The 21,471-nt window shown below is 40.3% G+C and overlaps 2 protein-coding genes across 2 annotated transcripts in view; both read right to left on the reverse strand.

The window, feature by feature from the left end:
- The window catches only part of LOC118155478 (butyrophilin subfamily 1 member A1-like), an 8,713-nt gene extending 7,040 nt beyond the window's left edge, over nucleotides 1-1,673 (reverse strand). Inside the window, exons 1-2 of the mRNA XM_035308770.1 lie at nucleotides 1,598-1,673; nucleotides 893-994 (exon numbers count right to left, since the gene is read on the reverse strand). Coding sequence (XP_035164661.1) covers nucleotides 893-994; nucleotides 1,598-1,673 — 178 coding nt within the window. The remainder of the gene's footprint in view (nucleotides 1-892; nucleotides 995-1,597) is intronic.
- A 7,825-nt stretch (nucleotides 1,674-9,498) lies between these two features.
- On the reverse strand, nucleotides 9,499-21,392 carry LOC118155479 (butyrophilin subfamily 2 member A1-like). The gene is made up of 12 exons (XM_035308771.1): nucleotides 21,314-21,392; nucleotides 18,956-19,306; nucleotides 17,535-17,819; nucleotides 16,349-16,447; nucleotides 15,932-15,958; nucleotides 14,905-14,931; nucleotides 14,264-14,290; nucleotides 13,757-13,783; nucleotides 12,906-12,932; nucleotides 11,748-11,768; nucleotides 10,570-10,596; nucleotides 9,499-10,040 (listed from the first exon to the last, which is right to left on the reverse strand). The coding sequence occupies exons 1-12, from the start codon at nucleotides 21,390-21,392 to the stop codon at nucleotides 9,499-9,501; spliced, it is 1,539 nt and encodes a 512-aa protein (XP_035164662.1).
- Between the last annotated feature and the right edge of the window lie 79 nt (nucleotides 21,393-21,471).

Raw genomic sequence — 21,471 nt, forward strand, 5'->3', positions numbered from 1 at the left:
AAGAAGAAGAAGAAGAAGAAGAAGAAGAAGAAGAAGAAGAAGAAGAACAAGAACAAGAACAAGAACAAGAACAAGAACAAGAAAAAGAAAAAGAAAAAGAAAAAGAAAAAGAAAAAAAGAACAAGATCAAGAACAAGAACAAGAACAAGAAAAAAAAAAAGGAAAATAGGACCTAGGAGATCTTTTTGGGAAAGAACTGTTGTCCATTGGAATAACATTTGGAAAGCATTTTTAATGATATGAGGAAAACTGTTAGCATGTTTGCTTTTATCTATAGATTAAATAAAAAATATTTATTTTATTTCATTTTATTTTATCTTATTTCATTTCATTATCTTTGTAGTATTTACTCATTTGTTCTCTTACTCCCTTTTTTTTCTTTCTTTTTTCTTTTCTCTGGAGCAAAATGGAAACTGGAAAAGCGGAAGCCCAAAGTGGTGAAAAGTATGGAGAAAATAGGCTCTTAAAAGTGGAATAAGAGAGGAGTATTTGGAGGAAAAATAACAACAACAACAACATTGCTTAAAAGAATGTACAGAAACCTTTTGTCCAACTTTCTAGCCTGCCTTGGCCCTTTCCAACCTATGTCACTAGCAGTGAGGCAGCTGTATCAATGCAAACTGCCCATGGAGACTTGGAAATGCTCTTGCTGCTTTGGCAAGGGCAGATGCGGCAGAGCTGGGTTGGGTTAGGGCTACCCCATCTCCAACAAGGAACATAAACTCAGGCTGGAAAGAGGCAGATTCCCAAACATCAAACTGACAGGGCAGCTCTGGCTCTTTTGGAGTTAAGAGGAAGTCTTCTCAGGAGACCATGACCTTCAGCTTGTGCACTTCTTACCGCCTGCAGACTTTAATCCCTCAGGGATTAGAAGAGTTTATGTAAGTGTTACCTAATGAGACGGGAATGGCTGCTAGCAGTGCCACAGTGAACAAAAGCTGTTTCTTATGCTCCATGACTGCAGTTGCATGTGTAGAGTGATCATTCAGCTGACCTGAAAGAGACACAGAAGGGAAGTATAATAGAAGGGAAATCTGTCCTAAACATAGGACATCTCTTAAGTTGCACTAGCACGCTTTCCAAAGCACTCAAGCAGTTGAGTTTAAATGCCAAGAAAACGTATGCCTGTCCAGATGTCTCAACTTAAATTTCAGCTTCTGAGAATTTCTTGCAGCCTACCGTGTTCCCAGGAAGTTATGAGGGTGTATGCAAGAAATAAAAAAATTCAACCCAGCCCACACTGTTTTCTGCAAAATTTGATGGACACATGAATTAACACACCAGTTTAAATCTCTGGTCTGAGTTTCACAAGTCTCTTTGTCCATGCTATAAGATGGGTAAAGAAAGAGGGAAGAAATGTTTAGCAGCTTCTGTACATGGGCTTACAGGAAGGGGAAACTGTCCTCTTTGCTATCATGAAGACACTACTCCCTGAAACAATCAGACTTCAGAGTGAAATCAGAACCTCTCTTTCAACTTCACACAAGATTTCATGTAACTAATTAACACAGTCAACCACATTCAGCTCTGACACAAACCGGAGATAATTTAGGGCTGCACCAGGGTCAACTTTGGTGCTCTGTGCTAGAAAACATACCCTTCTCTGGTCTCTGGCCTCTTTGTGGAGTTGACATTTCCAGTACATGGTTGACTGTCCCTGTCTCAGTCCCCATAGCAACATTTTTAGTATGATATCTTTACCACTTTACTATAGTTCAATATTCTTTTTTTTTTTTTTTTTTTCTTTGAGTGGGTAGCCCTTAGCTCTGTTTGTGGTACATGGAGCGAAACAGGCCCTTCTGGGTCCCAGGTCATCCAGGAAGCCAAATATCATGCTTGCACCACAGAATGAGATGACACTGTTGAGCGTATTGTCCACATCCCCATGAACTTCACAGGTAGGTCAGGCCATTGAATGTGACACTGCAACTGGCACTAAATTTCATAAACGTAGGATCAGACACATATGGGAGCATCTACACAGAGGAGTTCCAGTCAGCAAATGCTGAGACCTGATACTTTGTTTAGCAAATGTATTTTTGCTAACAAATGTTATTTTTTTCTTTTCTCTGACTTTAAAAAATACATTGTATTATATGAGGAGGCACCAAAAGAAACCTCACTGACTAGCAGATCAACATTTATGACTTCAAAGAACAAAACCAACTGAATGCTTATATGCCATTTTAAAACAAACAACAAGAAACACACAAAAAACCAACAGTTTGTCTTAATTCCCTTAGGCTTCATGTGCATCATTAAATAGACATAGTGTGACATAATAAGTAAGATAAACAATCACTCTACCAGAAGGATAGAAAATGGATTTAACTTTGGCACTGCAACTTGTATCAAATGCACAAAATTCATTGAATGCAGTTGAATTTTAATATGAATGGTTTAATGGTAAGAAAAAAAGACACTTTCATGAAGGCCTGTATAGAAGATGACAACCTTAATTATTCGAAGTAATAAGGAAAGTTTGAGGTTGTTAACATCTCTGCAAAGCAGCTAGCCCACTGGGTGCTCTGGTAGTTATCCTCTCATGCTGAGCTACAACATCATGATAGTTTTACCTTCACAGCATTCAATAGGTGAGAGCCTTTGTCAATTTATTTTACTCTAAGACACTGCTGGTGTGGTTCTCTTGACCCAACAGTCCCCTTTAGAAAGGGAATACAGACCTTGTCTCCTGCTCTGCAGCTTCCACTTCAGTCTTTCTGGAAGAGAAACACCATATCCATACACCAAAGGCAACAGACAAATCCTTGGTGAAGCAAAACCTAACCCAGCTGGCTAGTCAATGCCTCAGCTTTCTCCCCCTGATGATAATTCCCTGACACTTTCTTTTTTCTCTGCGAGACCTAAGAGGAGCAAACATGCTGTTGGTGCCTACACTTCCTCCCTGACAACACTTAAGGAGCCATGGGTGGAGAGAAGAGCCTGCTGGTCCCTGTATGCACAGCTTTGGTGAAGGGAGTAGAGCAGTTCCCTTCCACTGCTATGGAAGTCTGACATTCTTGGCTTGTTCAGAACTGAAAGAGTTAAAAGAGAAATGCTTACCTGTCTTGATGTATGAAGGTTAACCACGATATCAGATAGCCTTTTTTCCTTCTTACCAGAGAAAGTGAACTTAAGGCTTAACTCATGCTGGATGACAATAGGTTATGCACCATCTCCCTGCAAAAGGAAAGGAAAATGAAAGAAAGAATTGGGTGCTGAAATTTAAATCTGACATTTCTCTGCCTGAAGAGCACACCTCGTCTTTCATACGAGGGACACATTCTTACACATCTGTGTAAACAATCAGATGCAAAATGAACTTTGGTGTTAGGAAGAAGTTTAAGATAATCATATATCCAGCTGAATGCCTACTGCCTAGCATCAGAAGTGAACCTTATTTCAGAATAAAATGTGCATTTCACCTGTTGTAAGGTAGGAAAGGTCTCTCCATCTTCTGTCTAGAGATCAAAGAGACTGAACTCTGAACAGTGAAACTTAAATGAAGAATGAAATGTTAAAGATTAACTCAGGGTGCAACTCTGAAGATCACATGTTTTCTTCTAAGACTGATGCTTTGCTGTCAATCTACAATGGTAATGGAAGCATGTTGTCCTTGGGACTTGGCAGATACCATTAAAAGAAATCAGCTTGAAAAGGGTGTAACTTTCCCTTTGGAGAAGGTAATGTTTTTGAATCTAACTATTCGTGGATTTTCACAGGATTTTCCTGTTTGTACCATTTCTCACAGCAGTTTCTTCCTGAAAATACAATGCAGGAAGTATTTCTAGTTGCCTTAGAAACAAAGTTGAATTTTCTTTAGGAAGGAGTGAAGGCAGGAAGGAGGAAAGAAGGTGTTACCCTTGGTGGAGGAGGACCAGGTTAGGGAGCACTTAAAAGAATTGTGGCATACAAAAGTCCATGGAGACTGATGGATTGTATCCTCAAGTTCTGAGGGATCTGGTTGATGTCACTGAAAGACCACTCTCCATTATCTTTGAAAGGTCATGGCAACTGGGAGAGGCTCCTAAGTCTGAAAGAGAGCAAATGTTACCCCTAACTTCAAGAAGGGCAATAGGAAGAAGACCTGGGTGACTACAGTCCAGGCAGCCTCACTGCAGTCCCTGGAAAGCTGGAGGAGAAAACCCTCCTGGAAACCATTTCCAAACACACAGAAGACAAGAATGTGCTTATGAACAGTCAGCATGGATTTACGAAGCACAGATCATGCTTTACTACCCTGCTAAACTTTTATGAAGAGGTTACCAGCTTGTTGGATGATGGGGAAAGAGGATGTTTTTTGCCTACATTTTAGTGGGATTTTGACACTGCCTCCCATTAATGTCCTTGTAGACAAGCTGACAAAGTATATGTTAGATCAGTGGACAGTAAGGCAGAATACTCATTGAATGGGGAAACAGTCTGAACAGCCAGGCTGTGCTGGATTTACATGGCAGAGTAATAGGGGGGATGACCTCAGTGTGGGGCAGGTTTACCCTAATGGACTAAAGCCATTAGACAGGACCCACGCTGGAGGAGGGGGAAAGTGCGAGCAGGAAGGAATAACAGACAACCATTAAGGACTGACTGCAGTTCCTCATTCCCCATATGCCTGTGCCAATTGGTGGGGAGAGGGATTGGGAATAACAGAGTGGAGCTGAACCTGGGAAAAGCAGGGGTGGAGGAAGGGTATTGTTTCAATTGTGTCTTTGTTTCTCACCACCCAAACCTATTTTTATTTTCAATAATTTGAATTTTCACCAAGGTGAATCAGAAAAATGAAGCACAAAGTCCTGCCCCTGTGGAAGATCTATCCAAGGCACAAGGACATGCTGGAAGCATCCAGCTGGAAAGCAGCTTGGCAGAAAAAAAATACCTGGGGGTCCTGATCGACCTGGGGGTCCTGATCGAGATGACCAAGAGACAGCAATGTGCTCTTGCTGCATCTGGGTTGTAGGACTAATTGTAGTCTTAAGCTGGAAAAATAAGGAAACCTTAAAGAAAACAGGGAGACAGGTAGCCTTGAGATAGCAGAAGCAAGTGAGATAAAGGATGAAAGGTTAAAAAAAAAAAAAAAAAAAAAAAAAAGGAGAGAGAGAGAGAGAGAAACAGCTGCAGGAAGATTCCAGACTGACCTATGGAAACCTTTTTCTAAGTAAGGGTCATTAACATATTAAAAACCACACCCATCAAAATACTAATGTATGTTAATGTGGGATTTGGTGGTCCCCCATCCCCCCCCCCCACCCCACCTCCCCCAGTCTGCTCTTGAGTAAGTCTGCTGCTTACCAGTGGCTCATATCACCAAGAAACGGACAAGCCACATAAGCCTAAGGACTATTACGTGCTGCTGCCCTTCCATGTGGGCACCAGAGCAGCTGGAGCAGTCTGAGGACAGTCAAGAGAGATTACAGAGCCCTGGGAGCAGCAGAAAAGACTCAGTAGCACAGGTCGCTTTTTCATCAGTCCTCCAGCTCAAAGGGAAGGGGTTTGAAAGGGTCAGTCAAATCTGACAAATCAACAGAGGTTTGCAGGACTGGTGCTACAGACAGAGCTACTTAGACCGTAGGACTTGCTTTGAGGAACCTGGTCTGATGGGGACTGATGGGGTCCACCTGTCAGAGAAGGGGAAGAACCTTTCTGGTGATAGGCTTGCCAATCTGGTGAAGAGGGCTTTAAACTAGAGTTTCCAGAGAAGGAGAACCTCTGTCCATCATACTCCTCCCAACTTGAAGCCAGTGTCAGAAATGGATGTCCAGAGTCTGGAGAAGGGTCACGGGTCAGTAGGAGGGCACCTGAAAAGCAGTACAAAGGAATTCCAGCCATTCCAGCTACTCCAGCCAGTAAGGCAGCTTCACCATGGGCCCAATTTAAAGGTCTCTGTGCTAGCTCACCTAGCATGGGGAACAAACAGAATTATAGATGCAAGATTATGACCTCATTGATATTATGAAGATGTAGTGGGTGGCTTCCAGGACTGGAGTGATGGAATTGAAGGATACAGGCACTTTAGGAGGACAGACAGGGGAGACAGCAATGCCCTCTATGTCAATGAGCAGCTGGAGTGCATGGAGCTCTGCCTGGGGACAGATGAGGAGCTGACAGAAAGCTTAACTTCCTTTTCCCAGTGATAGAGGAGCCAATGAAGACAGGTGCTGTGCTGGATCTCATTCTCACCAACAAGGAGGGGCTGGTGGGGTGTAGGAAGCTCAAGAGCAGCCTTGGCTGCAGTGACCATGAAATGGTGCAGTTTAGGATCCAGAGGGCAGTGAGGAGGGAGCACGACAAGCTTGCTACCCTGGATTTTGGGAGAGCAGGCTTTGCCCTCTTCAGGGGTCTGGCTGATAGAGTGCCATGGGACAAATCCCTGGAGGGAAGAGGGGCCCAAGAAAAATGCTTAATGTTCAAGGATCACTTCCCCCAAGCTCAGGAGCAATGAATCCCAGCAAAGAGGAAGTCAGGCAAAAACACCAGGAGGCCTGCATGGGTGAACAAGTAGGAGCAAGGATGGATAACCTGGGAGGGATACAGCAATATTGTCCGAGCAGCCAGGGATCAGGATAGGAAAGCCAAAGGATTCATAGAATTAAATTTGTCCAGGGACATCAACTGCTACAAGAAGGGTTCTATAGGTACATCAGTGACAAAAGGAAGATTAGGGAATTCATGGGCCCTGTCTGGAAGGAAACAGGAGACCTGATCACCTGGGATATACAGAAGGCTGAGGTACTTAATTACTATTTTACCTCAGTCCTCACTGACAAGAGCTCAAGACATGTCCTGAGCCCCAGAAGGCAAAGGCAGGGATTGTGAGGGAAAAAAAAAAAAAAAAAAAAAAAAAAAAAAACTGCCTAGGGTAGGAGAAGATCAGGTTTGAGACCATCTAAAGAACCTGAACCTGCACAAGTCCATGGGACCTGATGAGATGCATCTATGGGTCCTGAGGGAACTGGCAGATGTGGCTGTTTAACAACTGTGTATCATGTTTGAGATGCTGTGGCAGTGCAGTGAAGTTCCCATTGACTGGAAGAGTGGAAATATAACCCCCATTTTTAAAAAGGTAAAAAAGGAAGACCTGGGGAACTGCAGGCCCTTCAGTCTCACCTCTGTGCCTGGCAAGATGATGAAGCAGATAATCCTGGAAACTATGCTGAGTCACATGGGAAATAACAAGGTGATTGGTGACAGCCCACCTGGCTCCACTAAGGGCAGATCGTGCCTGAAAAATCTGGTGGCCTTCTACCATGGGGTTACAGCACTAGTGAATAGGGGAAGAGCAACTGCAAAGCATCTGACACTGTTCTCCATTATATCCTTGTCTCTAACTTGGAGTGACATGAATTCAATGGAAACCTAGAAGAGGTTTCAGCTTTGTTTAACTGCCTCAGTGAAAGTTCTTGGCAAACGCTGGACTGCAAATACTTCTGTCTTTCTGAAACTGTCTCAGTGAAAACTCTTAGCAGGACTCTGAAACAGGCAAATACTGGACTCTGATAAGTGGTCCTTTAATGTGACACCCCTCATCCTGTCAAAATGAAACCAAAAAGGTGCAAAAAGATGAAATAAAATAAAAAAAACAAGTGGAGATACTATAGAGATCAGTTTACATATAATATATTCTTAAGGTTTAGTGTAATATTTCCATGTTCCATGAGATCTTCAGGCATTTAATCCCATGCTTTTTGTCCATTCTCTTGGTAGATTTCTTCTACAGACCATTAATTTCACCCCTTTTTTCTCATTACATCTCTAAAACTACCAGAGATTATGTGTCAAACATGAAACTCCAATAAAGTATTTTCATTTCTTTTAGAGCAAGTTGCATGCATGTTGTGGTAGGCAGCTAAGCATCACACATCTCACTCTCCACAAGCAGTACTTAGGAATTTGAAGGGCAAAAGTTAGAAAATTCATGGTGTGATAAAAGACTGAGTCCCAAATAGGATTTGAATTAAAGTTTGTAATTTATTAAGTGAATAGAGGCAAGCAAACAGCTCTGGATGCGCTTGGAGCCTCTATTCCAACAAGACGCACACCTATTACATCAGGTGGCTGATTTTTATGCTCCTAGACTAAAACATATTCATCACTATTCCTAGAAAACTCAGGGTTATTATAATTAGTTCCCGGAATCCAAACCCTCTCTGGACGCATGCGTATCAGTCCCTGGTGGTCTTTCTGGGGGTCTCTTGTGCTGAAGGCTCGTAGTCTTCCTCCCAGGCTTTGTCCTTCGGTCGTCCTTCAACTCCCCCTTTTTCCTTATTTGGTGGATCTCTTTTCCAGATATCAGAGGCTTGAGCAGCATCCCTTGCAAAAGTCAGCAGTTTCTTAAAAAAAACTCCTTGGTCCTCTTATCTCCCAGACTAGAGTCTCAATGTTTGCCCTTCAAACCCTCTATTTACACCAATTGCTGGACCGTTCCTTTGCATGATACAAGAACTATGTACACTAATCCCTCTGTTTTTCTTAAATAGCAGGTTATATTTCATCATGCAGCCCTAGCATTGTTCCATACTGACATGAATCAAATCAACACATTTCACAATGGGCTAAGATAAACAATCAAACAAACAAAACAATACAATAGAAAACGTAGTGCTGTAACATGCAATTTTTCATTACCAGCTGACAGATGCCCAGTTATATTGCACTTTCAGGAGCTTGGAGAAACTGGCAAACAGTGTTTCCATGTAAAAGAGAAATGCAGAAATCCAAGAGCTTAGATGGAGGAACCCTAACTCCTTTTTCAACTGCACTAGTAACAGTGGATAGTACCTCTTCGGGGGGGCAGCTACTGGCCAGGGCATTGTTATCTCCGTTAATTGTCACAAATGCTCGAGCTTGCATGGATGAGCAGTAAAAACACATTGGTATGGAAAAAAAAAAAAAAAAAAAAAAAGTCACCCAACCATGTCCCAGGTCAAGAAATGACAGAGAAAATAACAGGGCCTCTACAACTGCAGGAGGCAATAATCCTCTAATAATCATACTCATTTAAATGGATTAACTGAATAATCCAAAATTTCTGATGTTTCTTTTATAATTCAAACTTTGATTTTCTTCATACTCATTCTTCTTACAACAATCAGAAAGAAGAATTAAGGATTTTTTTTCTTTGTCCTGGACTTACCATGGCGCATTTTTCTGTGATTCTTTATGCATGCCTTGGAATTCAAACACAGCCTTGACATATGCTCCAAAAAATGTAATCATTACAGGCTTCTCATGTTCTCTTAGTTGAGAACAAATAATATTAAAAGATATTTTGCTTCAAACTTCACCTTTTTTCTCTACTTCTAGACACTGCATCTTTGTCTCATTACTTACTCCTTTTTATTATTTTTTTTCTTTCGTGGCTTTCCTGTTTTGTTCCACAGTACTGCTCTCTGGATTTGATAATTACTGAAATCCTAAGACATTGTTGTCTCTCCTCTAGTCCACTCTGACACATTGAAAGAGAACCTTGACTCTACAAGCCATTTGATTCAAATTTTCCTTCTACAGTTTCTCCAAAGGGACAGGGATTAAGACTGGGCAGATAACAGGTGTGACTACCCCTTCTTCTCTTTTAGGTAAAAATGGGTAAAACCTTTCTGCAGGTTCCTTTCCAAGGCTTATAGGGATTTTCACTATGATATTCATCTGCTCTGTATTATAAAATTTGACTTGTGCTTCCTCCAAGTCCAGAAGCACACCAATCACTGAGCAACTCATATTCTTCTTCTCAATCCTTCTGTTTCCTTTACTAGCGAATAACTCCCCCTGGGATCTGTGCAGAGCCCAGAAGTCCTCCCCAGCATTTGTCCCTTCCTCCTCTTGCCTCTCTTTCTCCCTCACAACCCCCAGCACCCAGTCCTGCTGCTGGCCCACCTCCACCTCCCAGTAGTGTTTCCCAGCTGTAAACCCTTCCTTCCCCACCAGGACAGGGACTGTGGAGGGACTGTTCAGGCCAGCAGGCTCAGATGAGGTGTCCTCAACTTTTGGAGCCCCTGGCACTGGGAGCTCTAGGACTCGGCAATCAGGATTCACAGCAATGAAAACTGGAGGAGAAAACAAGAAGAATCCAATGAGCAGAGTGACTAAGGGACCTGTCTGTGAAGGGACTATGGGTTGAAGCCTTTGAGGGTCTGAGCAGTCCTGGTGTGATTCAACAAAGAATTGAAACATTCCCCCAAAACAGGGCATGCAACAGTCACTGAGGAACCAACAGGCACCTTTCAAGCTCTCATAGCCATGTACTCTCTTGAGGTTTAAATCCAGATGACTCTCTCTTACTCCTCACTCACTTTACAATAAATTTCTTGCTTTCTCTCTTCCATGTGTCCCTCCATCCCCTCTGGAATGGTGCCCACACCCTACCCTTTACTTTGACGCTTTTTAGCAAGTACTTTTCTTAGTCTTCCAAATTGCCCATCCTAGCCTCATTTCCTTTTAACCAACCCAGGTGATGGCATGTCCCTTTGACTCCAGCTCAGCTTACCAGTCTCTAAAGGCATGGCATTGTCATTTCAGGGTAACTTGGACAGATGAAAAAACAATTTTCACACCCTTTTTTTCCTGTTAAATTACCTGCATGGCTCCGGGCTTCCCAGAAATCTGCAGAAAGGTAAGAGACAGTAGGGTTGTAACATCCTATTAGGCAGTTAGATACTTGTATTGTGTTTACATAGAAAGGTAATGGGGAGCTGCAGGTGTGGCTTCTATGAGAAGAGTCCACAAGATGACCCACGTTAGATAAGAGACAGTTTCAGGCAGCTCCAAGAGGGACCCTATGCTGGCCAGTGCCAAGCCAATAAGCAATGTTTTTAGCACCTCTGCAAGAGCATATCACTCTGTGAGAGTGAGACACCAAGGTCAGTGCGGCAAGAGGGCAGGAGGTGCTCCAGGCACGCACCACAAGTTCCCCTGTGGCCTGTGGAGAGGCCCCTGGTGGAGCAGGCTGTCCCCCTGCAGTCCATGGGTCCCACGTGGAGCAGATCTCCACGCTGTAGCCCATGGAGAAGCCCCCAGTGGAGCAGGTGGCTGTGTCCTGGAGGAGGCTGTGGCCCACGGAGAGCCCCCACAGGAGCAGACCCCGGGCCAGAGTTGCAGCCTGTGGAGAGGAGTCCACACAGGAACAGGGGGTCTTGCGGGATCTGCCGCCCATGGGGGACCCATGATGGAGCAGCTCTTGAAGAGCTGCTGCCTGTGGGAAGCCCATGTAGGATCAGTTCGGGAAGGATGGCATCCTGGAGGAGGCACCCCACATTGGAGCAGGGGAGAGAAAGAGACCATGAAGGAGTTTTGGGGACAAAGTATCATGGACTACCGTAACCCTCATTCTCCACTCCTCTGCACTGCTAAGGGGAAGAGGTAGAAGAGGATGGAACGGGGAAAGGTGTTCTTAGGTTTTGTTTGTTTGTTTCTCACTGCTCTAGCCTCTTAGTAATAGGTATTAAATTTCATTAATCTCCCTATGCTTTGTCTGTTTTGCCTGTGGCAATAACTGTTGGACAGTCAACCCTTGAGCCCTTTTCATTGTATCTTCTCTCCCTTTCCCCTTGGCGAGGGGAAGTGAGAGAGCAGCTGTGGTGAAGAGCAGTTGTGTGTTCATCTGCGCAGCTGGGTGAAGCCTCCACAATACTTCTCAAACTAAAATACAGAGAAGACTACTCATGTACAATTCATCTCTGATTCTCCATCAGTTTTGCCTTTCTTTCTCTTCACTCACAAATTCTTCTGCTTATTACCAGTTTTTAATGACTTACCCAGCTCAGCTTTCAGTTTACCTGGAAGGGAAAGATATTCCTGTCACTCACATTTTTTTTCTTTTTCCCTTTTCACAATAGTTTTACTAAATAGGACAACACCAAAATATGGAAAAGGAAAGAATTCCGAAACCTAGTGAGGAACATTTTTATTCATGTTATTTCAATACCAGTGGCAGTGGTCCAAGGTGAGGAACACAGAGTTTGTCCTCCAGATTCCATCAGCTCTACTTTTACACAGTAGACCTGGGATAAAGTTTAGCATGTCCTTTAGTAGAGCAGCTGGAAGCCAGCTGAAGGACAGCCTATATGGGATCATTTCAGGGAAATTCTGATTTTATTTTTGTGTTTCAGGAAAGTCCATTTCTCTACTCTCGATTTGACCCCGTATGTACCTGTATGTCCTAACTGCTCTTGTAATAACACTGTCTGACTTTTTTAGAAGGGAAAAAAGTCTGGCTCTTCCCTAGAAGGGTTCTTCTACTTTCTGCTGTGCTGTCAGTTTGTTCTGTGGACATCCTGGACTCAATTGAACCTAAATTCAGCTCCCTACAGCAACAGGCTCAGGATTTTCATACATTCTTGGAACATATTCTTCCAAATGGAGAAGGTCAAAAGTATAGCAGAATACACCACCTTCTGCTAGAAGCCTCATTGTGGAAATCCTTCACAAAGAATTATTTAGTTTAGATTGTTTGTTTTCTTCTTCACCAGAAGACATTGGAACTGATCTCTCTTGCTTTCTAGAAAAAGGATTAGCCCCACAGCAGTGAAGATTACTCCAGCTGCTTGTGCTTTATAAGCCTTGTAGGGCACATTCAAGTAGAGGGCTGTTTTAGATGGCTGGGAGGAATAGTGGTCCATTTTCTTTAGGATAAAATCAATTAGTTACTTGTGTTAGTTATAGCCTTGCTGTGAAGTTGGGCAAGGAAATCTTGTGACCAAGAAAGTAAGGCCTAGTCATAGTGTAAAGCAGCAGAAGAAGAACCTAGGGGAGATATTTTTTAATGGAAGGAACAGAATCTCATAGGTGGATGTTTCACCATATTTTTTCAGCTTCACATTCAGGGATGGCAGAGACACACTCACCTGAAGACCTGGATTATTGTTTCTAAGCTTGCCAGGAACGTAACACCTATATAAGATGTGTTGTCTTACCAAAGCGTTCTTTGAGTTTTGATTTTGCTAAAAGAGAAGAGCATAAATAACTGATGTAAAAATTCAATGAAACAACAGCAGATGTTTGTAAGAAGGACAGTAGAGTTATATCCCAAGCTGTTCATTCTGGGAACAGTGCATATAATTATGTGGGAGACTTCTGTCATTAAACTTATGGAATCATGGAATGGTTTAAGTTGTAAGAGACCTGAAAGATCATCTAACTACAGCTCCCCTGCCATGGGCAGGGACACCTCCCACTAGAACAGGTTGCTCAAAGCTGCATCCTACTCAGCCTTAAATACTTCCAGGGATGGGGGATGGGAAACCCACAACTTCTCGGGGCAACCTCTTCCAGTGCCTGACCACCCTTACAAGAAATAATTTCTTCCTAACATCTAATCTAAACCTACCCTCTTTTAGTTTAAAACCATTAATTCTTGTCCAGTCACTCACTACATTCCCCGATAAAAAGTCCCTCTCCACTGGACTTGCAGGGTACAAGTAATTACTTTTTTTTTTTTTTTTCCATAACATGAGAAGAGGAGAAGGATAGAATAAGAAAGCTGAATAGAAATTTGTATTTGTTTCCAGGTGAAACCATAGGGGAGAGGAATAACCTTAGAGGGAGGTAAGTGGACCATGAGCAGAGCAATAGCACTGATGCCACAGTTCCTGCCCACAGAGGTAGAGAGGTAAATATCATCCATCGTTTTGTCATGTAATCACCTCTGAAAACATTTATCAGAAGCTATTCAAGCTAAAACCAAGCTAACTATATAAAGCAGCTTATTTCATTGTGGCTTGACGGCATCAATTCTCAATGAATTTTTAAAGAAAATTAGATTTACCTCTTCGATTTGTGGCTTTCTCTTGTTCTAAACAGTTCAGCACATAGAATGAAAGAAATAACAGAAATTGAGTAGTTCTTGAATGTACACTGGAAGTTAAAAATTACTAAGAGATCCTTTATACTTTATATATATGGACTTTCCACAAGGCTTCACTATTAAGCTTGTGTCACTTCTGTGAAAAACATTCTTTCTTTTCAATTATTTTATAGGTTACAAAAAAAAAATATATTTAATTAAAAAAAAAAAAAAGAAAAAAAAAAAAAAAGTAAAAAGTAAAGTAAATGTGTCAGGTTGTGCCTGGAGAATTTCACATGGAAATAATTCATTTCAATTGAGTCGTGTCTAATTTTAAATGCATAAGCACATTAAAAAGTACTATCAAGCCCAATAAAAGTCAACAAAAAAAAAAAAAAAAAGAAAGAAACAGAAAACCCCCCAAACAGGAATGTTTTCAATACGTAGGTTGTTTTAATGCAATGAACAACAACAACAAAAAATTCTTACCTAACATTGACTTTAGTTGTTCGTTTTCTAGAAAAGACAGTACACAGATATCAGTGTAATCTCTGTGACAGAGTGGCTTAAAGAGCTCAACAATATAAATACACAAACTGTAAAACCATATAGTATGTGTATCCTTAAAGCTTGGCTGCTTTCATTGCACTGTCAACTGCTTTTAGTAGGTGTAAGGCCAGAGGGAATCCAACAATATAACCCATGAATGTATCACTAAATTTTAACCTTATTTTATTTAGATAACTCATTTTTTAAACAGCATGGAAACAAGAAATATTTGTGCTGCTGGTAAATGTCTTCCTTCAAAACCTGTTTAGCATATGCCTTAATTGACCAATTTAAGAGGGGGGTATTCAGATGCATAGGCACGTAGTATATTTGAGATGCCCTGGGGTATCCCAAGTGTCATATAGGTGTCTCTCTAAAAGTGCTCTGGTCTCCGGTAGGTGAATATACACTCCTGGTGGCTATCCATTGAAACATTAAAATTGGATATAATATTGAAAAGGGCTGCTACTCCACAATTACTGTTTTGAAAATCAACATGCATTCAAATATTTTTTCTCTGAATTTATGTCTTTCAGACTTCTGAACAGCCTAACATCATTTCAAAAGCAAAGAGGTTTTACCTTCTTCCATCTTTGTCTTCATTTTTACTGAAAAACAAAAGAAATTGGATCTTAATGGTAGTTATTCATATAAACTTCACTTATTCTACAACAGTGAAATTTATGTGTGAATGGAAGTAACTGAGGTTCAAACTTGAAATTATTTTAACCTAATAAATTTCCCAAGGATACTTGAGCTCTTTTTTTTTTTTTTTTTTTTTTTTTTTAACCAAGTCATGTCTCATTTCTAATGGAGTTCAACAACAAATAAGATAACATCTTCAGACACTCGCTCCTTCCTAGGTGTCATTTGTCACAACTGCAGCCCAATTAAGGTTCATAGACCGGGAGTAAATATTTTCTGATCCAGTAGATATGTCTAGCCTCAATTGCCAACTATGTCAGGGACAAGTACCTCAGGATAAAATTGTTCATTCAATCCATTTGTTAGAATAGACCCTGGTATGTTTATGGCATGAGTTCTCTCCCAAAAAAATAAGCATTTTTTTCTGTGCGACAGCATGAGCCTGGGGCTATTGCCAACAGGTAGTTTGACTGCGGATACTCAAGTATATTTTTAAGTACAGATATAGCTCATGAACACCAAGTAGACATATTCAAAGAAAACTTGCTTCTTGCATGTAAAGTCTTCTGGAAGGCTTTGGTTTGGATCCTTGAATTGCTGTTAGTATGGGGTTTCATTATTTATTTATTTTTTCTTTTCTTTTTAATCTTTTAAAGATGTGGAGGAATGATTCTGATCCCTTAATTAACTCTTGAATGATTAAACAGTAATCTTCGATATGAATGAGATGGCAGGGAATGCCAGCCAGCTCCTTTGAAGCAAACTGTTTATAAAGCACAGATGAAAAAGCTTGTGCAGGGTATTATTGCAATGTGGTGCAAAAGTAAGCTGGAAAGCTGTAAAACACTTGGCTATAACTAGGATTTCTAATTAGTCCCTTAATATTTCTTCTAGTTAAGTTCTAATAACACCTACACTATACAAAGTATCATAATTGTCATAATCGTCATCTTTATTTCTTACCTGATTTAATTGTTTTCTTGTGGTTACCTGGTTAACAAAACAAACAAACAAATAAAATTCCACTATTTTTGTAGAGTAATGCTGAGGGTAAACAGTTCCCTGTTTTGTCTCTCATGTCATCGGTAACACTCTGGATTTATGTCCCCAGTAATTACAGAAAGGGGCCTACAAGTAGTTTAGCTCACAGAGCTACTCTTGTCAGACCTGACATGGTCTGACCTAAGGACATACAATTTGCATTCCTCCTTGTTAAGCCCATGAGCTTTCCCACACCTTTTTTGTTCCATTTCCTGAATACAGTCATTGAATAATCACTGGTGATTTTGATTGTGTGCTTTTGTTACAATCATAGATTTCAATATGAACTGTTGTGAGATTTCTTACATTGACTGAGAAAACATGTGAAGAAATACTTACTCCTCAGTTTACAAAATACAGTGGAGATTAGGACCGTGATAAAACATAAAATTACCAGGTAGACAATCAGCCATTTTGAAATGGAGGGAAAGAAAATCTCTGTAAAAATGACCAAAAGGAGTTGTATTATATTAATGAGTAAAATATAAAGATAATTGTTACTGAGGATGTAGCCAATACATCTGAGGAGATGATGAATTTGTATTTTGCTTGAATTTTCCTGGTAATGTTGCTCTCAACATTCAGGAAGAATCAAATTCAAATTCAAGCTCTCCCTCAGAAGTAAATTGGGGATATTCTTTCTGTGGGTACCAGATTTGAAAGTATGAAGGAGATGTCTGAGATAGGTAGACAGGTTTGCACAGTTCATGAAAGACAAGAATGACAAGAAAAACAGCTATACTGTCTCTCATTTTCTATTTTTATTTTTCCATGAGTGTGTCACACTTCATAATAAACTGAGTATAAAGCAGGTGATGGAAAGAAGGAAGACACCATCACCCCTGGGCAAGGGAGACACATTCACTCCGAATATATTTGTGAAATCAGTAACTGACCCATTCTGCAAACTAAGATGCATAAGTGTGGAAGAATAACATTTAAGACAATTCTCTATTATGTTGATTTTACTGTCTCATTACACGTATCTCCACATTCAGTGTTATAGGATTTCTGAATGCCATCATGTAAGGGAGTTTACTCACATACTTCTTCAAGAGCATTTTATTTTATAGAGCATATTATTTTATTTTATTTTCCAGCTATGGGCTGTGAAACCCACATGTACACACCTTTTTAAATTGCCAGGTAACATATTTCTGGATAATGAAATCTTGTGGAGTGTTCCGTCATAGCTAAGGAAATATGTCTTTTTCAATTGTGCATACAGTTGGATTTTTAATTAATTTTAATTCAGTTCCAGTAGTTGACTTCCCTAAATCTGAAGAAGGGGACATAGAAAGTATCTGGGCCATTCTTTGAAGAAGAAAATGATTTACTGTGTACAGCTGATGGTTGAGCAATAAACTAGAAATAAAGGTGTAGGAAGACTGAAGGTCTCATGAACTTCTTCCAGTACTCATTCTAGGACTACATTTTTGGGCTAGCTCACAACATAAAAATGGGACCTATATCATTTTGTCTATCTTTTTAATCTTATAAGCCGGTGAATATTGTGCTCACTCACCTGAAATCAGAATTCTGGACTCACTCGTTGTCTTTAGCAGATTATTGACTATCCTGCAGGATACTTCCATGTCAGATCCAGGCTTTAGGCTCATGGAAGTTATGACTCTGTAAAGACCTGAAGGCATCATCACCATCTTTGTGGTCGATTGTTCCTTCCGGACCTGTCCTTGGCCATCCAGCCAAATCACCTTGGGTTTAGGAAACCATCCATCTGCATGGCAGGTGAGGCCAATGTTCTGTTTCATGTAACTTCTCAGGGAAATGGAAGGCACACCACCTTTAGCTAAGGAAAAAACATAAGTATTCTCTATTTCAAACACTACTGAGAATGGGAAATTGTCAGTTTTATAAGGACATTACTCACATTCAACACTTACATATGTGTGTGTGTATGTATATATATATACACATATATATATATATTTGTATGGAAGCACATGGAAAGACTTTTCTGACTTTGAACCTTGACAGAAACTTGGGCCCTGAAGTTACTTTCTTCATGGTTAGCAATTCAGTGACTTTCAGATTAAGAATAGGGAATGACTTGATGGAGATTATGGCAAACAGGGCTAGATAGGTACTGCTATTCCTGAATGATGTTGCCAGTGGAACATATTAGAGGATTAGGCTAGTGATTTCAAATAAAATTCTACTGACATAGTACTGATGAAGTCTGCAGTGAAAAACAAATAAGTCATATTGTTTATAATCAGGAACTCAGATGACTAATGTACAGTGTTATTTAGATCTTAAACCTTTGTTTCACCTAGAATTAGCTAAGAACACATCTGAACAATTTGGCTGCAATGTGAAAAGCCACTACAGCTATTTAGTAGAAACTGGCTCCTGTGTAACAAGGAGAAATGTGTCCAATTCGAAGCAAACCACATTAACTGAAGCTACCAGTGAAGATGGTGTCTCTTAATGTACTGAAATGGAAATATGAGCAGTGAAGACTTACCCACTACTTTGTTTTCCTGCTGTGTGCAAACAGCAAGGGAAGCAGTGAGATACTGGGATGGAACCAATTGGTTATACTGACCATAGAGAGAGCCTGGACAATAAGGTCATAAATGGTCAATTGCATGGTAGAAACTTAAATTTATCTGGATAACTGCAGAGTTCCCTGAACTCTAGGCTTCCATTGAGTTTGAAGGGAGGTTGTACTCCCAAGTCACATACAGATGCAAGTGTTTGGCTACCTAAATGCAGGTATCTCAAGCTGGAGCTAAATCCTACCTCAAATAATCTGATGTAGGCATTAATTGAGAGAAAGTTAAATCAAACACATTCTTACATGAGGACAGTTTATCAGTCAAATTACATTGAAATTATATTTCCCTCGGTCAATGATGGATATATATGTCTCTGTTCAATGCTTCATCTTTGAATAAAATGAGAGATAGAATTGCCACTGACCTGCTACTTTCAGTTCAATTGACGCATCATGGTACTCATCATTGAAAGAGACCACGCAAGTATATGATCCTTTGTCAGAACTCCTGATGTTCTTCAAGAGCAGAGACATGTTTCCAGCCCCAAACTCACTATGAAAGAATTCTGTTCTGCCTTGATATCTCTCATCTTGCTTTTCCTTTTGAGTTTTTCCATCATATGTGCTCACAGGTATTTTTTGAGATTGTTCATTAAATATCCATTGGACAGAGAATATCCCAGGAATGTTCTCTGCTACCACATAGCAAGGCAGAACCACTCCTTCTCCAACGACTCCAAGGACAGAACTATTAGGAGGATAGCTAATAAAATTATCTGTGTAGAGATAAAATAGCAGTTGTTTTTGTTTGTCCGTATCACATTTTACATGGCAGTACATCAGACAATGAATAGAACTAATACCATTATCAACAGGAGAAGAATCCAGAAGAAAAGTAAAAAAATAATGTGGCAGAGAACTTAGATGAATAATGTTCATATCATCTGAGGCTCATTGAGTTTCAGTACTTTGAACATGAACTTAAGTAAGTTCATGACCATTAAGTGATGGCTATTGAGAAGTCATGGAAAAAAAGGTGAAAACTGAAAAAAAGAAGACTGTAAAAAGTCTAATACAGGATGCAGGATCTATCTAAAAGAAATACAAAGGTGGGATTCATTTGCCCAGATTATGGTACCATGTATAATTTGAATGTCATAATGTCATAACACATCCACATGGTGGTGCTGGCAGATGTGACCTGCAACAGATCTTCACTCATGTGAAGCAGTAGCTAGAGGAGAGACAAAGTGCCTAGAATGATGCTGTACATCTCTATGTTGGCACCTGAAATATTTGTGATAATTTAAGTCTTCTAGGACTTATAAGTTCCCTTTGCAATGAATGGGCAGAAACAGGCAACTTCAGAGACCAGATAATCACAGACTTCATTAAAAGACCAGTGGCTCTTTGGTCCAGATATTTTATTTGAATGTCAAATTCTAGGGTCTGTATAGTGAACTTAAAATATCTAAAAATATAAAAGATGAATCTCTCTCTCACACACACACAATATATATCTTTGAAAGGGAGGAAAAGGAAAGAAACAGGAAATTTTATAGCAGTCATCCTCATTTCCGTTCCAAGGAAGACATCAAAATGGAATAAAAAAGCATTCAGAAATAACAATATATAGCAACCAACATGGATTTAAAACAGTTGTATCACAGCAACTTGACTCTATTCTAAGTCAGGTTAAACATGTACCACAAAATACTGAGGAAATATTTCCATCATCTTTTTGTAAGCATATGTTACTTCATGTGCTATATGGTTTGCATCTGATTAGTCCCGAGAAGCATAAATCTATGCTGATCTTCTATCGCATTTGTCATCTCCTTTTAACAGGACATCTCAGACACACTAGAACATTTTTGATGGCACTAGATGTCCATGTTTAGCCCCCTAAATAACTCACAGGGAGTTAGATTAAGGTCCAGAACTGCGCATTTTTTAAGGTCTAGAACTGGGTACTTAAAAACAGATACCCAGCCTTCCTAATCAACAGAACCAAAAGCAAAGCTTCCATCTTTGAATAAACTGAGAGAATTGCAACTGACCTGACACTTCCAGTTCAGTTATTTAATTGACTACATCTAGCCAATTGACTAGATCTAGCCAATAGTCTGTTCCATCCATACTACTGTAGACAGTGAATCTGCTCATTGGCTGTGTGAGTTTCTCTGTGATAGAGTTTCTTAACACCCATACTTGATGCCCTGAGGTACCCTAGACACAGGACTGGTAGAAATGACTCAGGGTACATGTTGATTCTGGGATTTTTTGGAGCATCAGAAAGCAAGAATAAAACTCTGCACTGTCTAAAATACCAGTAGATTCCATTGCATGGGCAATGAATTGTGTCCTAGATGCTGAGCTTGCATGCAACCACTGGCTTGTTGAGAACTAAGCGTAAGCAGCTAAATCTATAAGCTAAACTGAAAATCTTGGGCATAACTTAGTTGGCTACACCTGGTTGTCTAGTACTGAATTACCCTGGAACATCCCTCCTGGACTCCACTCACCTGTTTTGAGGGTTATAAGTCTCCTTCTGCCTGATCTTCTCTTCCAACCTACACAGAGGTCTCAGACCTTAAGGTCTCAACCTTAACACAAACTAGACTGTACCAGGATCATACTTGTGTGTTTTAAGTCTCTGATGTCATCTAAGTTAAAAGGAAATAGAAGATGCAGACATATTCTTTTTTACTTTTACAGTTCTGTGAACTGAGGAAAAAATTAAGCTGTTTGATTAAATATATTTGAAGTTGAACTATTTTTACCTGTAAGTAGGCATGATATGTGTTGAAAAGTCAGTATATGAATAGCTGTCAACCACTGAAGGGTGGAACCCATCACCATGCTGGTTTTCTAATCATCAACAGGACCAGATGAAATTCCTGGGTGACTCCTTTGGTCTCTTCACGTGTTCAATGCAAAA

This window comes from Oxyura jamaicensis, chromosome 31, assembly GCF_011077185.1.
Source record: "Oxyura jamaicensis isolate SHBP4307 breed ruddy duck chromosome 31, BPBGC_Ojam_1.0, whole genome shotgun sequence".
Lineage (NCBI taxonomy): Eukaryota > Metazoa > Chordata > Aves > Anseriformes > Anatidae > Oxyura > Oxyura jamaicensis.